Source organism: Apodemus sylvaticus, chromosome 5, assembly GCF_947179515.1.
Source record: "Apodemus sylvaticus chromosome 5, mApoSyl1.1, whole genome shotgun sequence".
Lineage (NCBI taxonomy): Eukaryota > Metazoa > Chordata > Mammalia > Rodentia > Muridae > Apodemus > Apodemus sylvaticus.
The window spans coordinates 143,983,533-144,008,461 of NC_067476.1; the positions used below are offsets into that span (position 1 = coordinate 143,983,533).

Below are 24,929 nucleotides of genomic sequence, written 5' to 3' on the forward strand. Positions count from 1 at the left end.
CTGTAGAGCCAACACAGTCCCTTCTAGGGAACCATCCTGCAGGAACAAGCCCAGGGGCCTTGAGCAGCAACAGGCAGCATCTCAGTGACAGAAACTGTCAGTGTGAGGTGGGTGTACCCCAGGCTGACCCCACTGAAGGCTGTGTGTCAGAGTCCCCCCCATTCACCCATCCCCCCATCCTCCAGGACTGCCCAACATCTAGTGGCTATGACTCTTCCTTGGCCTGAGGCAATGCCATCAAACCTGTCTTCACGCTCTCTCCCCCAGAGTTGCCCTCTGTGCCAGGACTCTGCTTACGCTGACCTGGAGCCTGCTCTAATAGCTCATTTTTGTTTGATTTCCTCTGTCCACACCCTGTGTTCACCTATAGTCATGTCTTCATATCCTGGGGGTTAGGACTTTAATAGCTGCGTGGATGGATACCCGTGCAGGGCTCTGAGGGTAGAACTTGGCTGGCACTTTGCAAGTGGCCTATACATTTTCATTAAAAAAAAAAAAAAAGGCAAGGGGTTTTGAGAGATGGCTCAGTGATTAAGAGCACTGGCTGCTGTTCCAGAGATTCTGAGTTCAATTCCCAGCAACCACATGGTGGCTTACAACCATCTGTAATGGCATCCGATGCCCTTTTCTGGCATACGCCATTTATTCACACAGAACACTCATATAGAAATTAATTTTTAAAAAAAGTTAGGCCCCTGGAAACAAGGGGTGCTGTGTCTCATGTAGGCCAGGGGCAATTAAAGTGCTGTGGGTTTCTCTGAGTCCCTACTACCAACTCTCAGAACTTCCAATGCTTTCATTTAAATGAGAAAGCCGTGAACCAGAGCAGTTAAGGTGTTTGCCTGAAGTCACAGAGCTCAGAGGGAAAGCTGAGGGTAGGCAGGCAGCCCTCCGGATGAGGCTCCAGTATTCTCTACAGAGCGGATTAACATTGTCCCAGGGGTAATGCGCTGTGTAGTGGGCACAGAGATATGGAACAGATTCTAAGCCAAGGACATGGTCTCTGGGGCCTCCTGGTGTGAGGGACACAGAAGGAGTTTAGTAGGAAGAGGGTTGTCCAGATCTCAGGTTGCCGAGGGAGGTGTCGGCAGGCTGCCAGGCGCAGTGCCCACAGGTCTGAGTCACCACTGTGACCTAGCCGGCCTGGCCGATACTCCAGTGACAAGGCCACTGGGCTGAGGAATGTCGCCAGGGAGCTGAGGTGGGGCGCACTCACACCTCCAGGCTTCATTCTGGAGACACACAACTCTCCAGGAAGCTGGGAGGTGGCACTTCCTGCCAGAGGATCCGGGCTGATTGTCACTCTTGCTTTCTCCCGGCAGCTGGCTGGGAGGTTCTAGGTTAGCCATTTCCATGGGCCCTGGCTTCCTCACTTGGCATTCTTTTCTGTGTCCATTCTTACTCCCCAGTGGTTCACTGATTTATCACAGGCCTGCTGTCTCCCATTCCCACACAGGGACATTCTGTCCTCACCCGTCCAGCTGTCTGTCCATCAGCCACCCATCCTCTCACTTAAAGGTCCTCCTGGTTATCTTTCTCACTCAGCCATTTTCTTAAGGGGTGTGTGTGTGTGTGTGTGAGAGAGAGAGGGGGGGGGTGTACACATATGTACACCATGCATGGGCAGGTGTCCAAGCTGGCCAGAAGAGGGCATTGGATTCCCTGGAACTGGAGCTGAAAGGTGGTTGTGGGCGAATCAGTGTGAGCCTTGCGAACTGCCAACTCCAGCCCACAGAAGAGCAGAAGTTCTCATAACCAATGTATATCTCTCTAGCTCCTTATTCAGCCATTTTCTCATCCCAACCCTCATCCATCCATCCATCCGTCCATCCGTCCATCCATCCATCATCCATCCATCCATCCATCCATCCATCCATCCATCCTTCCTTCCTTCCTTCTGTCCGTCTGTCCGTCCATCCATCCATCCTTCCGTCCGTCCGTCCATCCATCCATCCTTCCGTCTGTCTGTCCATCCATCCATCCTTCTGTCTGTCCGTCCATCCATCCATCCTTCCTTCCTTGCTTCCATCCGTCTGTCCGTCTGTCCATCCATTCATCCTTCCTTCCTTCTGTCCGTCCGTCCATCTACCCACCCATCCATCCATCCATCCATCCATCCATCCATCCTTCCGTCCATCTGTCCATCCATCCATCCATCTAGCCGTCCATCCATCCATCCATCCATCCATCCATCCATCCATTCGTTTGTCCACATGTGTGTCCATCCACCCACTCCCTGCTCACCCACCTGTGCATCTATCCTTCATTAAGCACCTACTGTGTTCCTCACACAAAGCTTCATGAAGCCTCATCATGCGCCAGCCTCACACCCGTCCTCTGTGCCGATTCACTTTATACACGGGGAGGAGCTTCGGCAGCAGTCGGGCCCCATCTCCGCCCGCTTCCTGGGATGTGGTTCTTTTGTCTTCTTCTGAGGAAGGAGTTGTGGGAAGGTGGTTAGATGTTCATCTGCATGGTCTGGCGGAGCCAGCAAGGGCCACCTGCAAATTAGAGCTCCTGTGACACGGGACTAAGCTGAGGCGAAGCCCCAGGTCACCACTAGTCACTTGCTTTATTCTTTCCTTTTGGTTTGGTTTTGAAATTGGGAAGGCTGTGGGAGAGGAGAGTGCCCACACCAATAGCGTGTTTTACGTCTGCTGCAAGTGTGTTTGGCTGGTTGATTGGTTTTTTAATCCTTTTTTTTCTTTTAGATTTAAAAAAAATGTGTATGGATATTTTGCCTGCGTGTATGTCTGTACCATATGCATGTGTACCACATGGGTCAGAAGAGGACTTCGGAATCTCCTGGAACTGGAGTTGCAGATGGTTGTGAGCTGCCGGTGCTGGGGGAATCAAAACTCCGTCAGCCAGTATTCCTAACTGCTGAGCCATCTCCAGTCCAGGCTGACCTTGAACACATGACTCTCTTTCGCTACCTTCTAACTTCTGGGATTACAGGCATGTGTAACATGCTCAACTCATGCCTGCTTCTTTTTTGTGTCATATCTGTTTTTGGCTAGGGGCCAAGATGTATGTGCTCACATACCTGCCTGTAGGCGGTTCTGGCTGAGTCAGCCCCACCTCCATATGGGGGTGTCTTGGAAGGGTGTGCCACAGGCTCTGCTACCTTCCTCTGACTCTCACAGTGATTCATTCAGTCCCAGAGGTAGCACTAGGAGCCGTGTGTGCCTGTCCATGACAGAGCCGTCCCTTCTCCCTGCTGCCCAGATGGAAGGGCTGGCTCTGCTGCCCCTGGCCTCACCCTGTCCCCGGATCCCACGAGCCCGCATCTCCAGGCAGCCGGGGAGATGGGCCCACCTGGGCTGCAGGTACCGTTGTCAAGGGTGGTGGAGGGAGGACTGGATCTGCTGTGTGTTGGGGACAGGTGTCACCTCAGTCTTCACAACAGTTCTGTGAGGCAAGAGCACCTTTAGGCTGGTCCTGATTTTTAACAATTCTAAGTTAAGACTAGAGGACTAGCCTGGGCAAATCCATTCTTAATGGATAATTACAGGTGTGACAGCTCTTGCCACACACATTTCAGCCTGAACACCTGGAGACTGGATGTGGTCCTTCCCCAGGAAGAAATTCAGGAAGCGGGGTTGGTACTCTCAGAAGGGGTGACTTGGGCCCTGGCGGAGGCAGCACTCATGCAGATAGGTCTTTGTGCCACATAACAAGCACATTCCTTGAGCACCTGTGAGGGGACTGTGGGGGCTCTGTCCCATCAGAGGGAAATGGGCTCAACAGGTGAAACCTGTTTGTCTGTCCACTTTGCCCCATCAGTCTGTCAAACGTGTTGGCTTCCTGCTGGTGCTGTTTGGAGATGTCAAACAGCAGTTACTGTCTTTGAGTCCAGTGTGCTGGGAGTCCCCGTACCAAGGGCTCTTTCTCCACCATCAGGCTCCCAGGGGACCTGGCTTCCTTTCCCAGATGTGGAGGGCCCACACATTGCTTGGCTCATGGCCTCCCCATCTGCAAGGCCACCACTGAGCACCTTTGACTCTTGGCCGTGACCTTCCCTTCCATCTCCATTGCCTCTCCTGCCTGCCTCTGCCACTAACAGAGTGACATCAGTGACAGCCTTGGGCCTACTCAGATGATCCCAGCTCTCCCTCATCTTGAGGGCCTGAACAACCACAGCCATATCTGTAAAGTCCCCCTCCTGCCCCCACCAGAACATAGTCACAAATTCTGGGGATTAAATGCGAATGTTAAATGAGGGGCCATCGATATTCTATCTCATCACTCTTATCTACTGCGCTATCACCAGCCATTTATTACCTATCAGTCCATCTGTCTGTCCAATCCATCCATCTGTCCATCCCTCTATCGACCTACCTATAATCTCTCTCCATCGACCTACCTAACGACCTATCTACTAAAGTGGCCTTTCTTACTCTCCCTCCCCCCACCCCCCCCACCCCCGCCTTAATCTCCTGAGTCTATTAATACTGATCCACCTGTGAGAACGGCTGGCCACAAAATGTTCTCAGCAACTATGGCTGGATGAACAGATGAATGATCCTTCAAGAGTGTGAAATTTCATAGCTCCCCTTTGTTTACTTACAACAATATGAAGGGGACAAAAGCCGTGTGCTCACTTTCAGGACAGTGGCTTTCTAAACAACAGGGTTACATAAGCTTTGTCTTAAGTTGTATTTGTCTTGTTTCTGAGGCATCCTCTTACTACACGAGTAGCCTGAGCTTGCTTCAGTCCCTTTGCATCAGCCTCCCCAGTGCTGAGGACACCGTACCCAGCAGTGCTGCAGTTTAAGTGATTTAGGAAGGATCCCAGTGAAGCGGCCCACGAGATGGCCTAGTGGGTGAAGTGCTTGCTGTGCAAACACACAAGGACCTCAATTCAGATCCAAAGCATTCAGATAAAAGCCAGGCACAGTGGTGTGCACTTCTGGCCTCAAGAGCTAGGGCGGGGCTGTGTGAATCCAGGTGGATCTCTCCAGCTCATCAGTCTATCGGAATACGAGAGCTGCAGATCTGGCAAGAGATGTTGTCTTGAGCATTAGAGGCAGAAACTAATGCAAAGGGCTACTGTTGACCTGCACAGGCGAGCGCATCCCTTCCATTACACCCATGCACATACCACACCACATACACACACACACATGCATATACCCATAGACACCCATACACAGATACCCATTTACACACAGACACACCCATACACACACAGACACATACACACACCCATACATACACAGATAACACATACCCACCCACACACATACATACATACATACGTACACGCAAATAAAACTGAAAAAAATTACCACTGAAAACGTGTCCTCCAGTGTACAATATATTGAATAGTTTTGTTCATCAACATGATATTAAGTATATAGTCACAGATGCTTTTCAGTGAACTCCCACCAGGAACACTGAACAGCAGATTCTCTTTCTCCGTTTGTTGAGAATGGAGTTCACTGTCCCCCATCCTTGGGATGGCGTGGCTGTGTTCCCTCTAGGCATTATATACCATCCACAAGTTGCCCTGTCAAGTCTCCCACCACCGAGACTATTCCTCTCACCAGGCATTCACTGAGTCGTTTATTTATCCAGAAAACCCCAGCAAGGCCACAGCCTTCAGGTCATGCTCCATTTGGCATGGCTTCCTCACCTGTGTGTCTCGATGTGCCAGTCCGGGGCTAGCCCCTCAGATCTGTTGGGGAAGCAGTCATTCAATGAATTAAATCTCACTGCTGGTTTGTGACGTTCTAGTGGGCAGGGAGGTGGAAGGCCAAATGGTTAGACTGGGGGGAAGACACAGAAAGGTTTGCAGTGGGGTGTGGCAAAAGTCAGTGGTCCATCTATTAGGACTTCCCAAAGAGGGAACGGGGCCAAGGCATAGAATCTTGAAAACTGTGCAATATTACAGTGTTGATCTTGGGAAGAGTCTTAAAGTTCCATCTGAGCTGGGTGGATTTGGCGGGATCTCTTTCCACTCTCCCGTAGAAATATATTTTCTGTTACCTACACAAAATGGCAAGGAAAGTTCCTTTTCCCACGTGGTAACTAGGAAATATTTACATTACACCACCTACTTACCTGTGTGTACATGTGTGTACATGTCGGTGCGTGCGTGAGTGCGTGTGTGTGTGTGTGTGTGTGTGTGTGTGTGTGCCTGCGGGCACGTGCATATACATGCACATGCATGCCACAGCTTGCATGTGTGTGGGGGTTGTCAGAGGACAGTTTGCATGAGCTGGCTCTCTCCTCTAACCGTGGGGGACCTAGAGATGGAACCCAGGTTGTCAGGTTGGGTGGCAAGCGTCTTTGCCGGCTGAGGCATCTCAGTGGCCACAGCCACAGTCACCATGTGGTGACTTTGTTCCTGGCAGCCACTCATGGTTGACAAGCAGTAACTGAGCCACAATGCTGCGGCATCTGCTGACTCTTGCCTAGATTTTGGGAGAGGACCATCAACACTTCAAAACCGGGGAAACACAAGCTGTTTCTGGGGAATAGCACCAGCCAGTGCATGGGCAGGACAGGCAGCCAGTGCCCTCGAAGAGAAGTCTCCGTAGTTTCACAGTGGGGACAGCATTTGCTGTTTATCTGTGCACAGGACGCACTTCCGCCATCCTAACCATCACACCATCAGTTCATCCAGCTCTCTGTGGACCAGGGATGTGCTGAGCAATTTTGACCTCTTTGGGTACCAGTATTTACTGACTTGCACTGACTGCCACGAAAAAGCAGTGTTTACTGTGAAAAAATTAGAAGCAAAATTCACCCATCTTTCCCACCTCCAACCCACAAGGACAGTCAGCAAGAATGTTCAGTGCACATCCTGTAGGATGTTATGCTTTGTAAGTATACATACATGTACATTTATATGTAAAATATCTATGTGATGGTGCGTGTTGTCAACTTGATAGGATCTGTTATTACTAGGAGACAAACCCCATCACAACTGTCTAGTTAGGGTTTTACTGCTGTGAACAGTCACCATGACCAAGGCAAGTCTTATAAGGACAACATTTAATTGGGGCTGGCTTACAGGTTCAGAGGTTCAGTTCATTATCATCAAGGCAGGAACAGGGCAGCATCCAGGCAGGCATGGTGCAGGCAGAGCTGAGGGTTCTACATCTTCATCTGAAGGCTGTTAGCCGAAGACTCCATTCCAGACAGCTGGGAGTAGGGTCTTAAAGCCTATGCCCACAGTGAAACACCTACTTCAATAAGGCCTCACCTGCTCCAACAAGGCCCACCTCTGAATAGTGCCACTCCCTGGGCCAAGCATATACTAATCATCGCATTCCTATGAAGGATTGTTTAGATTACATTCCTCTAAGCTTGACTCTGAGGGGCTGTCTTGATTAGGGGTGACGATCTACCCTAAAGGGGAGGCAGACACTATTCCCTAGACGATATCAAGAAGAAGAAACTGTCTGGGGTACATATGCCTTTTACCTCAGCACTCAGGATGCAGAGGTGGGGAGATCTCTGTGAGTTCAAGGCCAGTCTGGTCTCCATAGAGAGTCCCAGGTCAGTCAGCATTGCGTAGTGAGAGATCCCATGGATAGATAGGTAGGTAGATAGAGAGATAGATAGATAAATAGGTAGATAGATAGATAGATAGATGTTAGATAGATAGATGATAGATGGATAGATGTTACATAGATAGATGATAGATGACAGACAGACAGACAGATAGATAAAAAGACTCAAGCTGAGCATAAGTATCCATCATCCCACTTCCTAGCCACAGATACAATGTAACCAAGTGTGTTTATTCTTGACCCCCCACAATGACCGACTGCATTCTCCCACTCTGAGCGGAAGGAAAGATTTCCATCCTTAAGTTGCTTTTGCCAGATGTTTTATCACAACAGCAGGAAGCTCTTCATTATATAACTAAGACATTATATATGATCTTTTCATATTCTAACTGCATGTATTTGTGGAGGCACACGTTCATACACTTTGCGGTATATGGTACAGTCTACCAAAGAACACCCTTTCCCACTTGAGAACAACTCCTGGAGACAGGTCTACATCGCCTCTCCACGGCTGCCTGGCTTCTCCTTTTGTGCCTTGTTTGGTGGTCTCTTCTGAGTGGAATTTGGGGTCCTTTCCTGGCTCTTGTTCTTTTGGGGGTGCTACTGTAAGGCGCCCTGCAATGTTCTCATGCTGTATCTCTGGAGATTTCTCCTGTGACAAATTCCCTCCACAAGGATCACTGGCCTTGCCAGGTAAACTTTGAGAACATTGATGTGTGCCCTTAGGGGGTTCCAAGCAAGCTGTGTCCCTTACTGTCGTCACAGGAGGCTGTGGACTTGATTCTTTATGCTCTCAGCATCCTTGTTTTTAAATTTGTATTTCAGTTAGGGACATTTTTGTTTGTTTTTCTAATGCCACATGCTATTTACCACAGTGCATGTGGGATGAAAGAAAGACTTTGTGGAGTTGGTTGTTTCTTTCTACCTTTTTTTTTCTTCTTCCAGACAGGGTTTCTCTGTGTAGCCCTGGCTGTCCTGGAACTCACTCTGTAGACCAGGCTGGCCTCGAACTCAGAAATCCGCCTGCCTCTGCCTCCCAAGTGCTGGGATTAAAGGCGTGTACCACCACCGCCCGGCTCACCTTTCTGTGGGTCCTGGGAATCAAACTCAGATCATGAAGCTTGCACAGCAAGCTCTCTGCCCTCTGTATCCTCTCCCTGGCTCTGTTTCTTGGTTATTATTATTATTTTGTAAAGACAAGGTCTCACTATGTAGCTGTGGGTGTCCTGGAACTCACTCTGTAGACATGGCTTTGAACCCAGAGATCTATCTGCTTACCTTTGCTTCTAGAATCCTTGGATTAAAGGCACGTGCCACTACCCGGCTCATTCTTATATTTTTGGTTGTGAGCCTAATGTGAGCCATCTCTCCAGCCCACCTGGCTCATTCTTGATGGTAAGTTATTGTACTTTTTAGTTTTTGTTAACCAAATCCAAATAAACTTCTTGTAGTGTGTGTGTGTGTGTGTGTGATCTGTTGGTCTTTTGAGACAGTGTCTGATGTTATCCAGGCTATCGTAAACTCAGAATGTAGGTGAAGACAACCTTGGACTGCAATCCTCCTGCCTCAGAGCACTGGGATCACAGGTGTGCACATCTCCAGCCCCATCATTCGCCTTTCTAAGCTCGCTGTCCACAGGTTGGGCAGCGTTTCTCATGCTCAGTCCCTGGCAGAGTGTCCAAGCTGGAGCCGAGAGGCAGGAAGACCCATTTAGATCCTAGAGCAACTGTCAGATTCTCTCCACCAATAATAGCTAGGTAACTTGGCTGACCACACCCAAGTCGCTCATGAGCCAAATCACCCTTTATATCCTCCGCTTATACTTCAGTCACCTGCAGCTCAAGTCTCTGTCACCGAGGTCAGTGCCAGCTGACCTCCAGATATGTCTGCAGATGCAAGATCGGAATGAATCACAAGTGCACAGTGGAAGTGACAAGGTCAGTCTGCATCTCAGTGCCTGCAGCACGTGCCAGCTGTGGGCCTCTGAGGGACATGACTCAACCTCTCTGAGCCTTGGCTTTAAGTGGTTGTGACCAGCAGGGCCTGCGTGGGCTCACTGTGAGGGTAAAATGGAGTCAACGCTTGGCCTAGTGTCTGATGCTCAGGACATGACTGATGTACCTCGGCTGTCAGTGGTCAAAGGGAGCATGCTTGGAGATGCCCGTTCCCATGGGAACAGCAGATCCACCCCCTCCCCGGCTGCCATTAGATAGTTTGATTTAGAATTCTGAATCCACACCCTCCTAATGAAAGCACCCCCTCTCCAAGCCCATCCTTTGGTGCTCAAATTTGTGCCACTCTGAGAGTGGTTGTCATCCACGTGAATATCCTTGGGGATCTCCACTGTGGGACACAGAGCTGTCAGAAAGCACCAAGGCCGTAGGCTGGTCCCCAGGGTGCTGCTCGTCTCTGCCTTGGGGTTTTCATCCTGTCTGCAGTATGGACCCTGTTTCCATACCCTGCCTCAGGCATCTGTGACTACCAGCTCCTCAGCAGTCGCTCATGCAGTATGATAATGGAATGCCTCTGTCGTGACTCACACTCGTGATGGATGTGAGGATTTCCTTGGCTGCTTGTCATTATGGTGGGCCAACTGTTTTACCAGTTCAGAGGTACATTTTCCTGACCACTGTGGGTTCTGCGTCCTTTCAAAGAGAGCACCAATGTCTCATTTCCAAAGTGAGTAGAATATATCAACTTTCCTGGCCTACTGATAGTTTATTCTTGATTTCTGGAAACTCTTTCTAAATTAGATAAGGTATTGTCACCTAGTTTTTAATTACATTTACTTGTGTGTATGTGTGGTATATGTGTGTATGTGTGTGTGTGTTGTATGCATGTATGTGTGAGCATGTGTATATCTGTGTGGTATGTGTGTGGTATATGCATATGTGTGTGTATGTGGTGTATGCATGTGTGTATGTGTGTGGTGTGCATGTGTGTGCATGTGTGTATGTGTGTATGTATGGTGTGTGTATGTGAGCGTGTGTATGCCTGTGGTGTATGTGTGTGGTATATGCTTGCATGCACATATGTATGTGTGTACACATACGTATATTTGTGTGTGCTTGAGTGTATATGCGTGTGGTGTATGCCTGCCTGCTCATCTGGGTGAGGAGATAGGGTTTCACCTGAGGTTTCTTCTTGTATTGCTCTCTTATTATTTAATTATTTATTTATTTTTAGCGTAGTGTCTTTCACTAGATTAAGTTCACCGTTTCAGCTGCATTGAGAGCCAACGAACCTCTGGGGTCCTCCCATTCCCAACCCTCCCCCAGCTCCTGGATTACAGACACACATTACTGCACCAGGTGTTTTGGTAGGCGCTGGGGCTCCAGACTCAGGTCCTCAAGTTGCACTTTATCCCCCTGAGCCACCCCCAGCCTAGATAGTCTGCCTCTTAAGCCCTTAAATATCCCAGGGAAATGGTGAAAGATAAAATCCTACCATGAAGGCCTTTGCAGCAAGATAAGGGTTACAAGTCAGCCCAAGGCAGGCAGCCGGTGCTTTTCTCTCTGTGATATTAGTTTCTGGCTGCTTGGTAGAGAGGGTGTTTTGGAAACACGGGTGGCCCCTGTAAGACCCAAGAGCCACTGAAACCGTCGGTGTTGGTCATCTACAAGCATGCCACTGTCTGGAGAGAAAAACCTACAAATTGTGGAGGGTTTTTTTCTTAAAAAACAACAAGCAAACAAAACCTGAGTGTGTGTGGTATTTGCGTGAGCATGTGTTTCCTGTGTGCACTCGTGCATCTAGGAGTAATTGCACATATGTGCTCACATGTGAAGGCCAGAAGTTTCCACTGTGAGCCAGCAGTTGGGCTAGCTTATCCATCAGCAAGCCGTGGGATCCGCCTTTCCATGTCCTCTGATCCAGTGCTAGGTTTCCAGATGCGTGTACCGTGCCGGGCTTTTCCTGTGTTCTGGGGACCCAAGCTCAGCTCTTCATGCTTGTACTGCAAGCACGTTCCTCCCAGAACCATCTCTAGTGCCTCTCGGGGATTTCAAAAGCTCTCCCTAACCTCCTTCCCAAAAGACAGCCATAACCGCCAGGGCCCCATGGGTTGGTTGGACCATGAAGGCTACACACAAGGGTGCAGGGAAGACTCTGGTGGGATTTGGGGTGCAGGGCTGCTTAATGTGGTCAGTGATACATCTTTCACCAGGTATTTCCAGAATATTTTAACACATAACCAATATGAAATCTTAATGGGTAGTCATTTTACATTTCAATCAGGACATCTTCCGAACCTGGCACCTAGTTTTCGCTTATAGTAACATCCACTGTGATGCTGCTTTCTCATCTGAAAGCTTCTGTGTGCACTGAGAGCTCACAGAGAAACAACTGAGCCACGGGTTCCGGCTCCCTAGGTGTCCTGAACACACCTCCACACCATGGGAGCTCCTTTCCCCACTTGTGGCAAGGTATCTGACAAAAGCAATTTAAGAAAAGAAGGTTCCATCTGGCCTACAGTGTGAGGGAACAGAACACACAGGCAGAGGCGGATGAATGCTGTGTGTGTGCACATGTATATGCATGTCTATGTGTGTGCATGAGTGTGTGTGCACGAGCACATGTGCATTTGTGCATGTGTGCCCAGGGCCTTGTACAGGCTAGGCAAGCCTTCTGCTTGAGCTACATGCTCAGCCCAGTGGGTACCATTATAATTCAACAAATGAGTACACGGGCTGAGTCCTGTTTTGCTTTTATTGTTTTTGTCTTGAAAGGAAAACTACTTACTGCCTCAGAGGCATTTGCAGCCTTTATAACCAACCTCTCACTCCCCGGTCCTCCCCACATGCACCCGGCCTCACAGATGTCCGATGTGCAGGCAGGCTGTGCACTGTGCGACAAGGTTCAGATTGCGTTCCATGCATTGTGTAATAAGGATGTGACGCCACAGGTAGGCCATTCATACCCTGCTCCTAGGCTGAGTCCTGACAGTGCATGTCTGTGTACATGCTCACGGAAGGGTATGTACCAAGGTTCCCTGCCCCAGCCATGTACACATGGCTATGTCCTGAGATCACGATCGATGGCCATGTCTCTGTTCTCAGAGGCCTGATTCCTGCCCTTCTTGAAACTTGAGTCACTCATTAGTGTTAGAAATGGGAACATCTGAGGTATACACACTGCGGTGGCATGTGTGTGGCATCTGGGAATGTGTATGAGTGGGAGAATGTAGGTTTTTGCCCCTCTCAGCAGAGTGGTTTGGCTGCTCAGCAGAATACTGTATCAGTCAGCTACTGCTGCGTAACAAAGGATCCTGAATTCAACTCTCAGTCATTTCTAAAATCTACAACTGCTTGTTCTGTTCAAGAGTCTGAGTTTGGCTGAGGTTAGCTAATCTAACCTAGGATCTACAGGGCTTGCCCAAAAGCCAAAGGCTGTGACAGCCTGGTGCACCCCCAGCATGCCCCACTGGGACCTGTCTCAGTCCGTCACAACCGAATTAGCATTGCATAAGAGCAGTTAGGAGACAGGAGGAGGCTCCCAAACAGGCCAATGGCCCTGTGCCTGGGGTGACAGGGACAGGGATTTCACCTGATAGAGCCAAGATGGGCACTGCAGAGGGTGGCAGTCCCTCTCCATCCAGGTGCTGTGTCCAGCCAATGAAAGAGAAGCCACACCTAGCAGGAAAGGTGCACAGGGAACTTGCCTAGTGCTGGAGAATATAGTCTAAGGGGTCAGAATGCATGGACTGCCCTGGCTTGGCAGGAAACCTTGGATGAACTACCTCTCATTCCGCACCTCTGCTTTCTCACCTGCAAGATGGGATAATAACAGCGGGAAGTAGTGCGGACTGATTGAATTGACCCAGGTGAATGGGGAGTGTCCCCATTCATAATACCCTGTGACTGTTCCCTGGGCAACGTTTGATGCACTCTGGCTGTCCCAACAAAGGGATGCTCTTGGTTTCAGTTGGACAGAGGCCAGAGATGCTGTTAACAGTCCTAATGCAAGGGGTGACCCTCATTACAAACAAGTGACCTGCCAGTGCCAGGTGGGGAGCCACAGTGCGGGGGTCAGAACAGAGCCTCCCACAGGCAAATCCTAATGCAAGTTCACTGGGGGGGGGGGTTTGTGTTAGGGTCAGCTGCCACATAAGCCACATAAGCCACATTTGTGACAAGAGCCTGTTCCTTATGTCAATCTCCTCTAACATTTATGACAAGGACAATGGCGCTGCTGTGACTGTTCCTGCAGTATCTGGGCTCTTATTCCCAGTGTGCCAGGCTGAGCCACCTGTCCTGGTCCAGCCTTAGTGGCTTCTGGCAAGGAGCCCAGCCACACCTCTAACAGGTCCTGCTCACCAGGTTGTGCCACATTCTTGGTCCCTGGGTCATGTTGACCTTGGCCTCCGAGGAGTTTCTCCCTCCCTTCTGTGGGCTCTTTTCGTGTGTTTCTGAAGCTCTGCCCTGCTCTGCTCTTCAGTGGAGGCCTTTGCCCCTGTCAGCTGGTGAGATTGCAGCGCAGGACACCTGCATTTCCATGGCTGCATTTTACACTTATAAAAACCAGGTCAGGGAGTGAAAGTCATATCCACTGTCACATAGAGTGAGGGTGAGCTGCCACCAAGGACCTCTAGCACCACCACCACCACCACCACCTCACCCCTGGACCATCAGAGAAAAAAGAAGGTGCCGTAGAGAATTCAGAGAGAAACAGCTTTACTGTGGGGCAGCCAACACAATCAGATCCTCTCTCTCATCGACACCCAGGGCTACTAAACCATCCAGGGCAGCTGTTAAGAGCCAGGGGAATATCTCAGAAGATAAAGTACTCGCCACACAAGGAGACCCTGAGTTAAATCCCCAGCACCCAGCACCAGGTCTGGGTCTGTAACGGACAGACAGAGTCAGGTGGGTCTCTGGGGCTCAGCGAGCAACCAACTGTGCTGGATCAGTGAGCTTTGGGCTCAGTGGACGACCCTGAGGTGGACGCTGGGCGTGGTGGTGCACACCTTTAATCCAGGACTCAGGACGCGGAGGCAGGCTGTCTCTGAGTTCGGATACACAGGAATACCCTGTCACAAAAAGCCCAAAGAATAATAATAAATAATCATAAGGTGGAAACTGACCGAGGCTGAACACCACACCACACATCCACACATGATCATGTACATATACACAGCACATATATGCGTACATACCACACATCAAGAGCTTTTGAGCCTAAAACCTGGTATTAGGTTCTAGCTCTGTCCTTTGCTTACTGGAAAAGTCTGAGTGGCTCCCCGTATCTCTCTGGAATTATTTCCTTGTCTGTGCATTGGGGAAAATTGTGTCCCCCACATGGGGCTGATATATCAACTTGAAATTTGGCTGGGTCGGCTGTGGGGCACATGCGCATGCGCAGTAATGTTTAAACTAGGCCTGGGAGCCGGAAGTAGCCATGCTTTGCCTACCTGTGCACCCCGTGCAGCAACAAGGCACTGGCATCAAACCAAGGCTTGTTGGGAGGCTCCCAGCAAATTCCATGACTAGGCTAAATGTGCCTCTTCTTGCTAAAATGGGACTCATGTGCACACAGCATGGTGAGACCTCAGAAACTGTCGGTGTGCCGCGGTTTCTTCCCATGCTTTCACTTGCCCGCTCTGACCTCCCCAGAAAGTTCACCGTGGGATGGCTGTTCCACGCTCGCCACTTAGCTAGCGAAAGGTGGCACGGAGGTTGGCCCTTGTTTGGGCTTAGTTGTTCCAGTTTTCCAAGTGTCAGGGAAACACTGGAATGCATGCGGGGGATTTTTCAATGCTACTAGAACAGAGCTGTGTGCCAGCAGGAGATGCAAACAGACTCCCGGGAGGAACTGGCTCCGGCCATCTGGAAAAGCACCACCGGCACAGCAGCCAATTCTATCTTTAACTGGGAATTGATCTCCAGTTAGGATATTTCTGCTGGGAGAAAATGGCTAGCCGTTGACTCTTCCTCCAGACCCTGAAACACTCACCCTTTGTCACACCCGAGTGCGTTTAGGGGTGGAACAGTGGACAGCTCCAGATGGAACTCAGTGACCTGACATGGGGGGGGCGGAGGCACAGCCAGGGGCCTGGGCTGAGGTACAGGTAGGACAAGCCATGTGTAAAAAAGAGTGTGGAGGTCTTCATGCAGGAACGATGGAAATTCCAAGATGGTAGAGCTGGAGGTGAGGCTCTGTTAGGGCTCATCCAGCCTGCACAGGGTCCTAGGTTCGATCCTCAGCCCCATAGAAAGTTGGATGCCCATAGCGCACACCTGTAATTCCGACACTCCAAAAGTGTAGGGTCATTCTCTGCTATAACGTGTAGTGAATTTAAAGCCAACTTGTACTACAAGAGACCCTGGCTAAAATAAAATAAAATAAAATCCCAGTATGATGTCAACAGAACATGAAGCCAGGAATAAAAATTTCCTATGTACACTCTCCCTGGGTGCATCGGTGGAGCTGACCGTGCAACCCAGATCTCACCTCCATAATTTAGGAAGGCGAGCTGCAGTAGTCTAACTGTCGTGACTGCACCGCCAGGTGCTTAGCGGGAAACGGCTAGACAAGAGGCCCGCCACGTCACCAGGTTCACAGTTTTCTGTGGGTACTTGACCACTCACCTGGGTGGTTGCTGGGTTTGGATTTTGCTGTGTTCCCCTATGTTCCCATGCAGACACAGACATGAAAGTTCCCATCGTAAGTTCTTTCTGAATGTGTTTCTCTTCCCCAGAATGCATCCTAATCTGAAAGTAGTATTGGGATTGCTGTCTTTGGTGTGTGTGTGTGTGTGTGTGTGTGTTTCCCCGTTGTCTTTGTTAGCGCTCATCCAACTTTGCTCAGCCTGTGTTCATTTTTCATCCCCTTCCCCCTGTATATGTGTGTGTGTGTGTGTGTGTGTGTTCTGTGCTGGGGACTGAATCTACAACCTTTTGCACATAGAATAAGCACTCTGCAACCAAGTCACGCCCCAGGCAACTTTTCTTCTATTTTAACCTTTGCCATTCTGTAGTATGTGCCTGTTCACCTTTATGTGTGTGGGGATGTGTCTTTGTACACTGTGTGTGTGGAGGGCAGAGGTTGACACAGTGGGTGTCGCCTCGGATGCTCTCTACCTCATAAAAGGAAGTGGGATCGTTCACTTGAACCCAGAATTTGCTAATTTAGCTAGTCTAGTTAGCCAGCTTGCCCCTGGGGACCGGCTGTCTCTGCCGTCTGCATCTGCGTACTAGGGTGACAGGCCCAGCACTGATGAGGTGCCAGGGATCTGATCTCCAGTCCTCTTCCTGTGTGGCCAGAGCTCTCCTCCCTTTAAAAAGCAGCGTCTTTGTGACATTTTTAAAATTGAGCATTTAGAGTTTTTTTTTTTTTGTTTTGCTTTGTTTTTTAATTCGGACAGTTCAAAGCTTGAAGACATTTACTGTTTTCATTAGAGGGACCAGAGACATGGAGGGAGTTTGCCTGGTATCAATACTAAGCTCAAACATAGAATTTTCTAGATATACTCACTTCTCATTTGAGGAACCTGGGGCTCTTCTCTCTCCTTCTCACCTCATAGGGCCCGTTACAGGTCCAGCAGCTGGTGGGTGGCAGGGTAAGTATTTGGGGCACTATTTGCACCAAGGCCTCTGAAGTCTCTGGTTCTGAAGGGAGCAGAGAGACTTCAACCCGAGCTTATTGCTAGTCCTGGGCTGCCATTTAGTGGGACCAGGAGCCTGACTCTGTCTCATTCTGGAGTTATCTGACTGCACAAAGTGCAAAATTATCCCATATTGTGTAGAATGACAAGGAAGGTCAAGGAAGGGATGCAAGAGTTCCCAAACTGCACAGTCTGGGTCACAACAGTCTGACACTGGGACCCCAACTCCATTTTTTGTGGCTGAAGAGCCCAGTCTCCTGGGTGATTCTAGGTCTTACCAAGTTGACAGTTGAGATTGACCGTTATACAAAATAAAGACCGTTAGCCACGCCAAGGGAGTACTTTGGCATTAGCAGCATGGCTGTGACCTCGGATTCTGAAAACATCACGGGTCAGTTTACTGAGAGCCAGTGTCTAGTATCTGGGACCGCACTAACTTCAGGACAGACCCAGGCCTGGCACAGCAAGAGCTGAGCTGCCCTGACCACCACCCCCTTTCTTTTACTTGCACAGTCCTGGTCCCTCTACGGGCCCCACAAATCTGCAACAGCGTCCTCGGAAGCCACGCCCTGCCGACAGCTCCCACTCCCGGCTGTCCTGGGCAGAAAGCTTGTCCATGGATGGCTTCTGGATGGAGGTGGAACAGATCCAACAGAGAGGCGAAGTGAAGGAGGAGGACCAGGGTGGAGGCAGAAGCCAGCTCCTAGAAGGTGAGGCTTGCTGGGCGCACAAGCTGCCTCTTCCGAGGGGAGCAGTGTGTCAGGGCTCACTCACGAGCTAGAGCACAGAGGAGTTCTTTGTTTGGACTGTTGTGATAGTCTCCCCGTTGAGCACCCTGACATCTTTTTTCTATGCCATTGTCAAAAAGGATTATCCTATAAGGCCCATCGGTCTGTCTCCCGTTTGATGAACTAATTCAGTAAATATCTATCCACTATCTCTCGCCTGCCAGGCCCAGTGTTTAGACACTGGGATACAATGGAGACAGTCTATGAGGACCTGACATTCTATAGATTCTAAGCACTCTATACAATACTCTCAACTCCCTATGTCAGCGGCCATGTGTCCCTGTAACCGCATCGAAAGCCATTGCTAACACGCCTCACTGTTCTGGGGGTGACAGGGCTTGGATGGATCTCCTTTAGTGAGGAAGCCCAAGGCCATCTGGCTCAGTGATCTCAAAGGACTTCTTACTCACGTGTCTGGAAGCAAGCGTGACCTTCCACATTTGCAGCCTGGGTCTAGATTGCCTCCACATGGCCTCTGTGTGTGGTCCAGGCCTCCTCACAATGTGACATCTGGGCTTAAAGAGTAAAGCCTGAGGAAGAGTCACAGTGGATGCTTCCAGCCAGCCGTGAAAGGCAGCCACCATTGCTTAGTGCTTTCTGTCATCCTATGTGCATCCATGGTTTAAGGGAGGGGAATCAGACCCCATCCCTTGGTGAGATGACCCTTCCCCTCGCCCACAAGCCTTTCCAGAACTGGCGGGGGCCTGTCTCTGTCTCATTCTCCAGTCTGTCACTCCACCATGTTCTTCTCCCCTGAGGCCTCCTTGCCGTTTCTGACCATGAAAGAATACCCCTGCCTTTGTCCTCACTGCTTCCTCTTTCTAGAATATTCTTTGTTCGGGAACCGTACAAGATGATCTGCGCTTAGCTAGTTGCCGAGCTCAGAGAGTTCTTCCTAGCTTCCCTCTATCCTACAGTACTCTGACAACCCCTGGACTCCAGGCCGATGTTATTCGTTGCTGTAACAATTCTCATGCCTTGACATTACCGTAACAGTTGCTCACACACAACCATCATTCGCTTTTGATGAGGCCAGGCCATCACCAGACCCTCCCACTTCAGCCTGCGTGCTAGAATCTGGAACAACTGGCCACATGCCCAACGCCTCATCCTTCCTTGTTTGGCAAGTGAGGTAGTAAGGCAGGTGTGATGGTGTTGCCCACAGAGAAACTCTCTGCCTTGGCCAATGCTTCAGCCTTGCTGGTCTTGGTTGATCAAATCGGGCATTTGAGATTTTCAGGTCTTCCTGGCTGATGCTGATTTCTGGGTGCAGGGGCTCCAAGAAATGCAAATCTCTGGTGAAACCAGAGGTTGATACAAGAGACGGGCTTTCCTGCCTTATACTATAGTCAGAAAGTACATCAAAGCCCCAACAAGGGCGGGAGTCGGAAGGCAGGACGGCTGGAGCCTCTTCAGACAACAAAATAAACACAGAACTTGTGTAGACTGGGGACAGATGGAACTGAGAGAGTTCACTATTATCGTTCTACTTTAGTATAGGAATGAGTGGTATCTTTCTTTAAAAATTATTTATTTTACATTTATATTAATTATTATATATAATATTGATATATATACTATATTGATAATATAGACATAACATATTTGTATTAATTATTTTGAATATACTGTAGCTGTCTTCAGACATACCAGAAGAGGGCATCGGATCCCATTACAGAAGGTTGTGAGCCACCATGTGGTTGCTGGGACTTAAACTTAGAACCTCTGGAAGAGCAGTCAGTGCTCTTACCCACTGAGCCATCTCTCCAGGCCAGGAATGATGGGTTTCATTGTGCTGCTTTTGTACACACATATCATTCTTCTTTGCTCATAGCTAGCTGGTGCTCTCTCTCGTCCCTGGACTGTTCTGAGGTTCATTTTCCTCTTAACTTCTATGTATGGCCGGTGATGGCAAGCCCTCCCCTCACACGGGTATTGTTCCTTTACAACAGCTTTAAGCTAGTCCCTACTGTTTACCACTGTTGTTGGTAGGTGGACCTGGGAGAAGGGAGCCCTCAAATAAGGCAAAGTCTCATGAAACAGCCAGCTTTATTCAGAGCATCAGACAATTTATCCTCTGAGGATTAAGAAGAATCACGTGAGGAAAGGGTACAATCACAAGGACAAGCTGCATGTGGGCAAAACCATGCTTTTCCGTAGAAGCAAATAAACAAATAATCACAGCCAGCTGCGACGGATGATCTGAGGCAAACTCACTCCTATCCACTATATCTGGGAGAGGCAGGAAAGCGCATTCCAAGAAAAACTCCCTGTTTTGAAGAAATCGGAAGCACAAGACTGCCTTCTTATCTTGGAGTGTTCTCTCAAGCACACAGAATTCTCCTCTCACAGTTCTGTTCTTAGACTCCAAAGCTCTGCTGGGTCTAAGCCTACCTTTGAGTCAGGACTCGGAAGGGCTTAACTTTCCCGTTTTCTTTTCTTCTGTCTCTTTCTTCCGGATGCTGCCCAGAGCCTAGACTCACTTCCTCTGGGAGTTTGTACTTACCATCCTGTCTTCAAAACTCTACCTATCACGTGCCTGCTGGTTCTCTAAGGATGACTCTCCGTGCCATAACTCAAACAGCATGGTGCTCCCCCTCCCTTTCTCTCCCTGCCCCCATCTGGACAGCTGCTGAGGTTTATAGCTTGCCTGTCTTGGGCATTTTTTTCTTTTAAGCTCTAATAAAATTGTCCTCAAGCTTAAAAAAAAAAAAACAAAATCAAAAACAGAAAAGTTAAAAGTATAGTTGGTGACTAAGGGGAAATATTTAGCAAATAATTAGGTATAAATAATTAGATATAAATGAACATTATATGAGTTTATTAATTGCCTTTCTTAGTGCTATGCTAGAATATATTACAGAAACTTATAATATTTAAAGATTTTTTTTTTTTTTTTTTTTTTTTTTTTTTTTTTTTTTTTTTTAGTTTTCTGGGTATGGGCATTTTATCTACATGTCTATCCCTGCAACATGTGCATGTGGTACCTACAGTTGCCAGAAGAGGGCTTCAGCTGTTGAGAACCAAACTGGGGTCCTCTGGGAAAGCAGCCAGTGCTCTTAGACTCTAAGCCATCTCCCCAGGCCTTTGTTTGGTTATTTTTGAAACCATCAGCTCCTTCTGGGCTAACCTGTTCCACACATGAGGTACAATTGCGTGTGTTCGGGCTAGCTCTTTCGCAGTTCTGCACAGGTTCCTTGACTGTTCCTCCCACAACAAGGCAGTGTCTCCCCAGGGTGGTCTGAAGAGCACCAAGTTAGGGTAGCTGGGGCTGGTGGCCTAGGTGCAGCGTCCCAGCCCCTAGCCTGAGTTCCTGGAGCAGAGTCCCAGCAGGCGGGACCAGATGCTGTAGTCTTAGCGTGATTTTGCTATAGGATCCTGGCATGAAATCCAACCACGGGCACTATTCCAACATATACAGGTCTTGAACAGAGAGAGTTCGTGCTGTGCACGGCTGGACCTCCATGACCCTGTGGTTGGTGTCTTTACCAGAACTTGGAGTGGACGTAATTTCATGCCTATATTCCAGAACCTGAGTGCACGGGGCCCTCCCTGGCTTGCTGTCTCTAAAAGTTTGTTCATACGAGTTTTAATCTGGATGGCAGCCAATGTTGTAAACACCCCCAGTTCTCACCTGGGGAGGATCATGTGCCTTAACATGAGCACTGCAGAATCTCTTCATGTCCAAGTGAACATATGGCTTTATGTGGGGCTTACATTAGCGAGCATGGCTAAGCCAGGTATGGAGTTCTATGTGTTTATCCGATGTCCTCCCTCTGTTGGCCAAAGGGGACACTGAATCCCAGTGGCTACAGGACACAGGCCTGTCGGGTCTTGTTGGTGGCCTGGACTTGGATGGTGATCACCAGGGACTCCTGTCTACACTGACACAGACCCAGGTGGCTGCTGTGTGCCGCCGGCTAGATGTCTATGCCCGCTCGGCCCGAAGACGACAGAAGGCACCCGTCAGAGACGTCAGGGATATCTTTGGGGTAGTCACGTCAAGGGTAAGGGACATTAGGCGCTATCTTTCTGGGGCTTCTGTGATGTCACTTCTGCTATCCTGTGTCTTGCTGCATGCCAGTGTGTCCTGTCCCCATGCTGGGTGGGGGTGTTTGTGTGCTGCCCTGCCCTGTGCGCATGCACTTGTTGCCACCATGTCCCTGGATGCATCTGAAAGCTTTGGTTCTGTCGAAGTCACCACCAATACAAATGTAGCACTTTGGGTTGTTATTTTCATGTTCTGCTGCCACTGGAGCCGGGCAAGCTGTGGGCGTCTTCTCTCTGGCATCCATAGGAAGGATACAACGCTGTGGTTAAAATGATAAGCTCGAAGCTAGACAGTCAGGCACCCACGTTTCTTCCCATCTACTCAGCTTCTGTGGGATCCTGGCTAAGTAACATAGCCCCTCTGGGCTTCAGGTGCTCGTCCTGTAAATGGTTCTTATCTCCCAGGGTCTGTGTATTACCTTCCCAGAGAACTAATTGGCTGCTGTCTGTAATTGTACAGGAAGTGACTCCTGAGAATGCAGACCCAGGAATGAAATGGACCAAGATCAATTCTGAGGATTCTGCATCTCCCCCGAGTAAGTGGGCTTCATTCTTCAGGGCCCTAAGAATCCAGACTACTTCAGCCTCTCCGTGAAGCAAGAGGACGCTCTTCTCTGAGCCTCCTTCCTCTGGTTCCTCTCCCTCCCTGCACAGGGGTATCAGGAAGAAACTCCAAGGGGACAAGACCTTCCCTAAATGGACCACTGTCTTCAGGCCCACGGGCCTCAGTCTAGAAACCCTGTACCTAGGTGAACACGTTTGTTGGCCTCAGATAAGAACTCACTTCCTGGGCAATGGGCCGCAGCTAGAACATCACTTCCTGGACAGTGAGCCTGAGTCCTTAGCCTAAGAACTTGCTTCCCAGTCACACCTGTCTCTCTGCTTTCATTTTAAAGGGCCTGCGGAGCCTGGGGAACCACAGGAGCCAGCTGGGATGGAGGAGGTCTTCAACATGGACTCTGCTTACTCCGAACAAGCTGCAGTGCTTCTACAGAGGACCTGGCCATCCCCAGGAGGCACTGCTGCCTGGGGCAAGGGACCCCTGCCGGTGAGGATGCTGGCCCTAGGCCTCTGAGCGCTACCCCATCCTTCAGTTCTTCACACCTGCCAGGCTGCCAGCCACCTAGCAGGGAAGTTATTGGACCTTTCATTCCCTTGATTCCTCCTGCAGATGTTATCTGGGTGGCTTTTGGGCGTCAGGGACCAGGAATGGGCGTCAGTGTAATGGTTTGGTGGACAGAGGTGTTTGTTGCCAAGCCTGACAGCCAGAGTTGAGTCTCTGGCTCCCACATGGTAGAAGGACAGAACTGAGTACTCCGAATTGTCCTCTGACTGCCACATGTTGTTGTGGCACATGTATGGCTACACACACACACACACACAGCTTATAGACAAGGCTGGCCTCAAACTCAGAGTTCTGAGTGCCTCTGCCTCCTGAGTGCTAGGATTAAAATGCAAGTCAGCACTTGAATCTATGAAGTAGGATCCCTAACTTATGTGCTATAGCCTAGTCATGATTATAAAACACAGATATGTATAAAATTTGCCTCAATAAATACAATGACAAGGGATTGACAGGTGTGGTGCTACACACCTTGAATTCCAGCACTCAGGTGGGGGAGGCATGCAGATCTCTGTGAGTTAAAAGCCAGCTTGGTCTACATAGTAATATCCTGTATCTAATACATACATACATTCATACATACACACAATACACGCATAATACATGCATAATGCATAATACATACATACATACATACATATATACTGATTGAGGAGGACTTCTGACTCAACTTCTGGCTTCCACATGCATGTGTGTACCTACATCCATCCACACACATGCATGTATACCATACATGCATACATGCCAAAAGAAACATCTTCCACTTCCTTTGGGTGTTCTCATGGGACACTGGAGGGTGATCTGATCAAGCCTGTCAGGAAGAGCCAGAGACCTGTCCCTCTTGCTGGCCACCACAATGCTGAAAGCTGCCTGCAGAGCTCCAAAGTGGCCTCTAGGTGGAGCAGCTGAGCAGCCCTCATCTTTTCAGTCTCCACCCAGGTCATAGGCAGAAAGAGGAGCTATGCCTGCCTAGGCCGAGGGGTGGAACAGAAGCACATGTGAGCCGAGCAAGAGATTCAGGCCCTTTCTTGAATTGTAGCTTGCAAAAACAACCTCATGTGGTGGCCTGACACAATGTTGCCACAAAGGCCTTCTGAGGCACGAGCCTTTTAACAGCTCCCGGTGCAGAACTGTTCAGATGTTATCATGGGGCCAGAGGCAGAGCTCACTGAGACTTGACTGCACTGTGGTCCCTGACTGGAGTCTCACCCACTCTGTAATTCTCTCACCCAAATGCCCAGGGGCCGGTGAACCTTACCACCTCATATCACCCACACGCCTCCTGATAGGCTGTCTTTACCACCTACCCTAGAGGTTCAGAATTCCCAAAGGCAGACTGGGTGTGACCAGGATAGGAGACTTGTCTTCGAGGGACATGAAGAAGATTCCTCCCTTGGCGCTGATAGAGCTGACAGCACTCTATGACATCCTGGGCCTGGACCTGAAGAGAAGCAAAGGCGGGAAGTGGAAAGGCCCAGGTGAGCGCGTGTGCCTGAAACCTGGCTGCCCCTTCAAACCTGCCACCTCTGTGCCTACCCTTTGCCCTGTGAACTCGGGTTGCCCACCCCACCACTAAGGGTTAGCTTCTGTGGGTTTGTACCTGTAGATTTTTTTTTTCTGCAAGTAAAAACAGTTTCTAGCCAGTGGCATGGTAAAACTGTAATCCTGGCTTTTGGGAGACTGAGGCAGGAGGATCATGGATTTGTGCCCAGCCTGGGCTACATAGCAAGAATCTGTTTGAAGAAATCAACCAGTCAAACAAAACCTGACTCTTGTTCATTAAACCCCGTTCCTATTTGAGTAAATGCATGGTGGAGACTACAAGGCAGATACAAGCAGTATTC

The 24,929-nt window shown here is 49.4% G+C and overlaps 1 protein-coding gene across 1 annotated transcript in view; it reads left to right on the forward strand.

Annotated features, from left to right (window-relative positions):
• The first annotated feature begins 3,195 nt into the window (after nt 1-3,195).
• Arhgap40 (Rho GTPase activating protein 40) overlaps nt 3,196-24,929 on the forward strand; it is a 35,420-nt gene continuing 13,686 nt past the window's right edge. The window contains exons 1-6 of the mRNA XM_052181553.1: nt 3,196-3,329; nt 17,638-17,834; nt 21,702-21,919; nt 22,423-22,498; nt 22,859-23,010; nt 24,398-24,563. Coding sequence (XP_052037513.1) covers nt 3,196-3,329; nt 17,638-17,834; nt 21,702-21,919; nt 22,423-22,498; nt 22,859-23,010; nt 24,398-24,563 — 943 coding nt within the window. The remainder of the gene's footprint in view (nt 3,330-17,637; nt 17,835-21,701; nt 21,920-22,422; nt 22,499-22,858; nt 23,011-24,397; nt 24,564-24,929) is intronic.